The sequence below is a fragment of the Penaeus japonicus genome, unplaced genomic scaffold, assembly GCF_977035675.1.
Source record: "Penaeus japonicus unplaced genomic scaffold, GWHDUDI00000001_assembly GWHDUDI00000028, whole genome shotgun sequence".
Classification (NCBI taxonomy): Eukaryota; Metazoa; Arthropoda; class Malacostraca; order Decapoda; family Penaeidae; genus Penaeus; species Penaeus japonicus.
Window position 1 is genome coordinate 3,978,758 of NW_028234430.1, and position 7,500 is coordinate 3,986,257.

Genomic DNA, 7,500 nt, shown 5'->3' on the forward strand with positions numbered 1-7,500 from the left:
CAGAACAAACATATAGATAAATAGATGGATGATAGTTAGACAGGTAGATAGATAGATAAATATATAGATAGATAGAGATAGCCAGAGAAAATAGATCTATAATACAAAAATGATTAATCATATAACTAACACTAAAGTGAGTAGATATTTGTATTTCATACTGTATAGATTATGGCTATTTTTCTATCATATTATGAAATGATTTCTTATAATGATTGGTTTCAATGATATTCTTTCTGGTTTTATGATAATTATGCTTTAAGACAGCGGCCTTGAACCATTTTGAGACTCGTCCACTGCCCTTTACATTTAGAATCTCTCTCTCTCTCTCTCTCTCTCTCTCTCTCTCTCTCTCTCTCTCTCTCTCTCTCTCTCTCTCTCTCTCTCTCTCTCTCTCTCTCTCTCTCTCTCTCTCTCTCTTACTCTCTCTCGCCTTTGTGTCTACATAGGCCATATATTTATATCTTAGTTTCATCTTATAAGATAAAAATGATGATAATAATCACCGGGCAGTTTATGATTTTTTTCTTTTTACTTTTTCATTTTTCATTTACTCATTTTTTTTTTGTCGCATTCTCACTTGACAGGCTGGCTATAACTAATTGATAGGTTGTTCAGGTTAAATACATTATTTCATTCTTGTATCTATATATTCTCATAAACTCTTCTAGACTATTACTATAACTGTTATCTTGATATTGAACTGTTATTACAGCCATCAACATCAATTGCTTCACGTGTTTTTTATATCTTTTTTTCATTTATTGACAGTAATTGTGTTCTGCTGCCCCCCCCCCCTTCTCTCTCTCTTATTCCCTTTCTCTCTCTCTCACACACTCTCACTCACACAAACTCTGTCTCTCTCTCTCACACACTCTCACTCACACAAACTCTCTCTCTCTCTCTCTCTCTCTCTCTCTCTCTCTCTCTCTCTCTCTCTCTCTCTCTCTCTCTCTGCTCCTCTCTCTCTCTCTCTCCCCCTCTCCTCCCTTCTCTCTCTCTCTCTCTCTCTCCTCCTCTTCTCTCGCTCTCTCTCTCTCTCTCTCTCTCTCTCTCTCTCTCTCTCTCTCTCTCTCTCTCTCTCTCTCTCTCTCTCTCTCTCTCTCTCTCTCTCTCTCTCTCTCTCTCTCCTCTCTCTTTCTCTCTATATCTCTCTCTCTCCCTCTCTCTCTCTCACTCACACAAACTCTCTTTCTTACTCACTCTTTCTCTCTCTCTCTCTCCTTCTTCTTTATAGATATAGATAAGATAAAGATAAAAGAACGAGTATTTGTTTATTAATTGCGCTATCTACACCAGGAATCTTTTTCATTCTTGGCCTTTCTGTTGTTCTCTATCACTGTTTCTTCTTCGCCTTCTTCTTCTTCGCCTTCTTCTTCTTTGTCGTCTTCTTCTCCTTCTCCTTCTTTCTCCTTCTCCTCCACCTCCTCCTCCTCCTCCTCCTCCTCCTCCTCCTCCTCTCTCTCTCTCTCTCTCTCTCTCTCTCTCTCTCTCTCTCTCTCTCTCTCTCTCTCTCTCTCTCTCTCTCTCTCTCTCTCTCTCTCTCTCTCTCTCTCTCCCTCTCTTTCTCTCTCTCTTTCACACCCACTCACACACTATTTCCACGTTGTCTACACGTGAATTAAAAGTTCACTTCACAGTCTCTGGAAGGCCTGCCACGTGCTCCCAGTCCTGTGATTCTGGAAAGAATGAAAATGAAAGATTAAACTCTCTCTCTCTCTGTCTCTGTCTCTGTCTCTCTCTCTCTCTCTCTATCTATCTCTTTCTCTCTCTGTCTCTGTCTCTCTCTCTTCTCTCTCTCTCTCTCTCTCTCTCTGTCTCTCTCTCTTCTCTCTCTCTCTCTCTCTCTCTCTCTCTCTCTCTCTCTCTCTCTCTCTCTCTCTCTCTCTCTCTCTCTCTCTCTCTCTCTCTCTCTCTTCTCTCTCTCTCTCTCTCTCTCTCTCTCTCTCTCTCTCTCTCTCTCTCTCTCTCTCTCTCTCTCTCTCTCTCTCTCTCTGTCTTTCTCTCTTCTCTCTCTCTCTCTGTATCTCTCTCTTCTCTCTCTTTCTCTCTGTCTCTCTCTTTCTCTCTCTCTCTCTCTTTCTTTCTTTCTTTCTCTCTCTCTCTCTCTCTCTTCCTTTCTCTCTCTTGCTCTTTCTCTCTCTCTCTCTCTCTCTCTCTCTTTCTTCTCTCTCTCTCACTCATTCTCTATCTCTCTTTCTCTCTCTCTTTCTCTCTCTCTGTCTATCTCTCTCTCTCTCTCTCTCTCTTCTCTCTCTTTCTCTCTGTCTCTCTCTCTTCTCTCTCTCTCTCTGTCTTTCTCTCTTCTCTCTCTCTCTCTCTCTCTCTCTCTCTCTCTCTCTCTCTCTCTCCTCTCCTCTCTTTCTCTCTGTCTCTCTCTCTCTGTCTTTCTCTCCATGTCTCCTCTCGCTCTCTCTATCTCTGTCTCTCTCTCTCTCTCTCTCTCTCTCTCTCTCTCTCTCTCTCTCTCTCTCTCTCTCTCTCTCTCTCTCTCTCTCTCTCTCTCTCTCTCTCTTTCTCTTCTCTCTCTCTATCTATCTATCTATCTCCACCCCTCCTCTCCTCCGCTTCCTCTACTTTCCCTCTTCCTCTCTCCACTCCTCCTTCTCTCCTCTCCCTCTCTCCTTCTCATCCTCCTGCTCCCTCTCCCTCCTCTCCCTCCCTCCCCCTCCCTCCTTCCTTCCCTCTCCCTCCCTCTTCCCTCTCTCCACCCACTCCCCCCTTCCCTCCCACCATCCCTCCCTCCCTCCTTCCTCCTCACCCTCCTTTCCTCCCACCTCCCTCACACCATCCCACCATCCCCCTCTCCCTCCTTCCCCCACCCCCTCTCCCTCTTCCCCCTCACCCACCCTCTCCCCCACCCTCCTCCGTACCTGAAAACCGCTCCAGCATCAGGTTCTCTCATCAGCTGTTCCTTGCTGAGGTTTTTCGTCGTGGAGGTCACGAACAGGTGATCGAGGTTCGGTCCACCCCAGCAGACTGAGGTGAGGTTGGAGGCCGGGAGTTTGACCTCGCGTTCCACTTGGCGTGTGCTGGGGTTGATGCAGTGGATCTGGGGGGTGGAGGGAGGGAGATGTTTTTCGAGTGGTGAGTGTTTTGTAATGTGGATTTTATTGGATTTTTATATTTATCTATTTATGTTTTTTTTATGGTTATAATAATTATATTAATAATGATGATGATGGTGATGATGGTGGTAATGATGATGGTGATTATAGTAATGGTAGTTATAATAATGCTGAAGATAATAAGGTTGATGATGATAATGTTGATGGTGATAATAATGATAATGATAACAATAAAAAAATAAATGATGATAATGATAGTAATAACAACAACAATAGTGATAATAATCATCATCACCATCACCTTTGCACACCCACACACCCACACCCACCCACCCACACACCGTTCCTCCCTTACCCAGCTCCCTCCTCCTCCTTCTCCCCCTCCCCCTCCTCCTCCTCCTCCTCCTCCTCCTCCTCCACCTCCCCCTCCTCCTCCTCCTCCTCCTCCTCCTCCTCCACCCACCTTTCCTGTGCCGAAGGACGCCACCCACAGGAGACCATCTGTGTCTATGGTCATGCCATCTGGGAAGTGAGGATAAAGACCTTCTTTCCGGTAGTCATACAAGGTGCGCCGGTTACCTGTGGGGGAGGGAGGAGAGATGGGGATGAGAGAGAGAGAGAGGGAGGGGGAGGGAGGGAAGTGGAGAGAGAGAGATAGGGATGAGAGAAGTGGGGAGGGAGGGAGGGAGGGAGAGAGGTGGGGTTGAGAGAGGGAGGGAGGTGGGGGGAGGGAGGTGGGGAGGGAAGGAGGTGGGGGGAGGAAGGGAGGGAGGGAGAGAAGGAGGGAGGTGGGGGGGAGAGAGGTGGGGGGAGGTGAGGGGAGGTGGGGAGGGAGACGGGGAGGGGGAGGGAGAGAGGGAGGTGAGGGGAGGTGGGGAGGGAGGGGAGTGGGGGATGAGAGAGGTGGGGAGGGAGGGAGAGAGGTGGGGAGGAAGGTGAGGGGAGGTGGGGGAGGGAGGGATAGAGAGAGGTGGGGAGGGAGGGATGGAGGAAGGTGGGGAGGGATGGAGAGGTGGGGGTAGGGAGGGGGAGGGAGGGGAGATGGGGATGAGAGAGAGAGAGAGGGAGGGTGGGAAGGATAGAGGGGGAGGTGGAGAGAGAGAGAGAGGTGGGGAGAGGAGGGAGGGAAGGAGAGAGAGAGAGAGAGGGAGGGAGAGAGAGAGAGAGAGAGAAAGAGAGCGAGCGAGAGAGAGGAGGGGAAGAGAGGAGAGAGAGAGAGAGAGAGGAGAGAGGGGAGGAGAGAGCAGAGAGGACGAGAGGGGGGGATGATGAGAGGAAGGATGAGGATTGGAGAACGAGGCGAGAAGAGAGAGAGAAGAGAGCGAGCGAGGAGAGAGAGAAAGAGGAGATGAGAGAGAGAGAACAGAGGAGAGAGAGAGAGAGAGATGAGAGAGATAGAGAGAGAGAGAAAGAGAGAGAGGGAGATGGAGAAGGAGAGGGAGGGAGCATTGAGAGCGGGAGAAGAAAACGAAAGAGAGGGAGAGAGATTGAAAAGAGCAGAGAGTATGAGAGAGAGCGACGCACAGAGGGAAAGAAAGAAGAGAGAAGGAGAAGAGATTGTAGAAAAAAAATAAAAAAAAACTATAAAATGATCCCTCAAACGCCTGAAAAAAAAAAAACTTCTAAAGAGTCAGAAAAAAACCGCAAGATCAAAATACTAACTTATTTTAGCGTTTTCGAAATCGCAAGTCCGTCAAAACGCAACTCCACTTATAAGCAGCTCATGCTCGGCAATTTGTCATAATATCAATAAAGTAGGCAAAGTTTTTTGGGTTACGTCGGCACGGCACTCCAAGCTAAACCATTGCTGATAGATACCTGCAGATTAGAAGTTAAATTAATATAGACAATATACATTAATCCTCTTTAGTTTAGTTGATAACTATCGTAATGATAATGATTACGGTGCTAATGATAGTAAATATAAGGAAATTATGATAGTTACACGAAAATGCGAGTGATTATGATACTGATACTAGTCAGAATTTTGATAAAATAATAATTGAAGTTATTTTAAAGTTATTTCAAAGGATTTATTTTCTATCATAACTTTCCGAACCGTTTTCTTTCAGCGCCACCGAATAATTTTGGGTAAACTATTCTATTTTCAAACAAAACATTATACCAGAGTGAGTCACATATTACACATCTATATGTGACTACAACAACGCATATCTACATAAATCATATATCAAAACACGTCTCCATTTCCCACCAACACAAACACAACCAACAAAAACAGAACAAAAACAGAACAAAGACAAATATTTAGTGTTTTACCTTCGCCAACATAACAGAAATGGAAGCATCGTGACCCAGTAGGAACAGATTTCCGAGATCTGGTCGTAGGTTTTCAGGGACGTCTGTCTTTCCCATTGTCCCTGGGGAAAGGGTAAGAAGAGGGGGGGAGGGTGATGGTATTAATTTGGTTCTGTGTAAGTTCGTCTGTTTGTTTGTTTGTTTGTTTTTACTGCCTGTTTGTGTGTCTGTGTTTTTTTTTTTCCTTGGCACGTTTATAATTCTTTGTTAATTGATTTATCTATATTTATATATTTATATATATATATATATATATTATATATATATATATAATATATTATATATATATATATGTATGTATGTATGTATGTACATTATAATAAATATCATATCTATCTATCTATCTCTATATATACATATATATATAAATATCTATCTATCTATCTATCTATATATATATATGTATATATATATATATATATATATATATATATATATATATATATGAATATTTATATATATATATATGAAATATATGTACATATATATATATAATATATATTATATATATATATATATATATATATATATTATATATACACACACACACACACACACACAAATATACATATATGTGTATGTGTGTAATGTAACTCTAAGATACATCATCAGATAAGCATAATGAAAACAGAGAGGACTCCGTGACTAAATACCACCATAACTATCGCGATGACTTCATATATATATATATATACATACATACGTATATATATATATATATATATATATATATATATATATATATATATATTTTTATTTATATTTTTTTTAAATTTTTTTTTTTTTTTTTTTTTTTTTTTTTTTTTTTTTTTTTTTTTTTTTTTTTTCATCCCGCACTCGGGAGCGAAAACGCAGCGTCATCCCTCGCTCACCTGCCCACAGCCTGCCGAAGTCGTCGCACTTTCCGTCGTTGAAGCGATTTCCTTCTCTCGTTGGGTCGACGGAGGCTATGGTCGTGTACTGGGTCACCACGCAGTCCTTCGTGGGGTCGTTCCAGGTCACGACGGCGAGGTCACGACCCACGCTGACCACGAAGCTGTCTTTGCGACCCATGCAAGGGACCACCAGGGTTACCGGTCCGCCCTCTGTAAGATGTTCGTTAACGACTCTCTTTATTTTTTCTGTTTGTCTGTTTATTGTTCTGTGCTTGTGTGTATCTGTTTATTGTTTTTTTTTTTTTTTCTTTCTCTCATTCTCATTTTTTCTTGTTTTTGTGTGTATATATATATTTTTTATTTTCCGTGTTCTCTCTCTATCTCTTTGTCTAATTCTCTTTCTCTCTCTCTCTCTCTCTCTCTCTCTCTCTCTCTCTCTCTCTCTCTCTCTCTCTCTCTTTCTCCCCCCCCTCTCTCTCTTTGTCCCCCCATCTCTCTCTTTCTCTCTCTCTGTTTCCCTTTCCCTCTCCCTCTCATCCCCCTATCCCTCCCACTCTTCCACCCTCCCTCCCCTCCCCCAGCCCCCTCCCTCCCCCTCCCCACCCACCCCTCCCACCTTCCCCACCCCACCCACCCTCTCTCCCTCCACCCTCCACCCCCTCCCACCCTCCCCACTCCCCACCCCCAACTCCCCACCCCACACACACGACCTACCAACATGCATCCTCGAGTGCGTGCTGGAAGCCGGATGATACCGATGGACATTCTGGTTGAAAATGTCCACATAATACAGCGCTCCCTCGTTGCTCGACCAGTGAGGACCTTCACCCAAGTCCACGGGGTCTGTCACTCTCTCGACTCTCACTTGGTCCGTCATGATGCTGCTGATGCTGGTGGTGGTGAGAGAGGAAAGAAGATGAGGGTGGGTGATGAAGGGTGGGTGATGATCGTGGTGGTTGTGATGGGGTGTTGAGGTGATGGTGATATTTATGATGTGGAGGGAGGGAGGTGGGGGGGGTTGATTAAGGGTGGTGATGGTTGTGGTTGTGGTTGTGGTGATGGAGTATGATGGTTTGGTTGGTGGTGAGGATGTTGATGGTAGTTATGATTGTAATATTCATGATGTGGAGGGAGGGAGGGAGGGAGGGGGGGTTTATTAAGGGTGGTGGTGGTGATGGGGTATGATGATGATGGTTTGGATGGTGGTGGTGATGTTGATGGTAGTGATGATTGTAATG

At 44.2% G+C, this 7,500-nt stretch overlaps 1 protein-coding gene across 1 annotated transcript in view; it reads right to left on the bottom strand.

The window, feature by feature from the left end:
• Positions 1–1,517: 1,517 nt before the first annotated feature.
• The window catches only part of LOC122245900 (regucalcin), a 6,473-nt gene continuing 490 nt past the window's right edge, over positions 1,518–7,500 (bottom strand). Inside the window, 8 exon segments of the mRNA XM_086553316.1 lie at positions 1,518–1,679; positions 2,874–3,052; positions 3,532–3,647; positions 4,731–4,772; positions 4,829–4,886; positions 5,349–5,449; positions 6,260–6,472; positions 6,977–7,152. Of these exon segments, the coding sequence (XP_086409442.1) occupies positions 1,622–1,679; positions 2,874–3,052; positions 3,532–3,647; positions 4,731–4,772; positions 4,829–4,886; positions 5,349–5,449; positions 6,260–6,472; positions 6,977–7,139 (930 nt within the window). The 5' untranslated portion in view covers positions 7,140–7,152 and the 3' untranslated portion in view covers positions 1,518–1,621.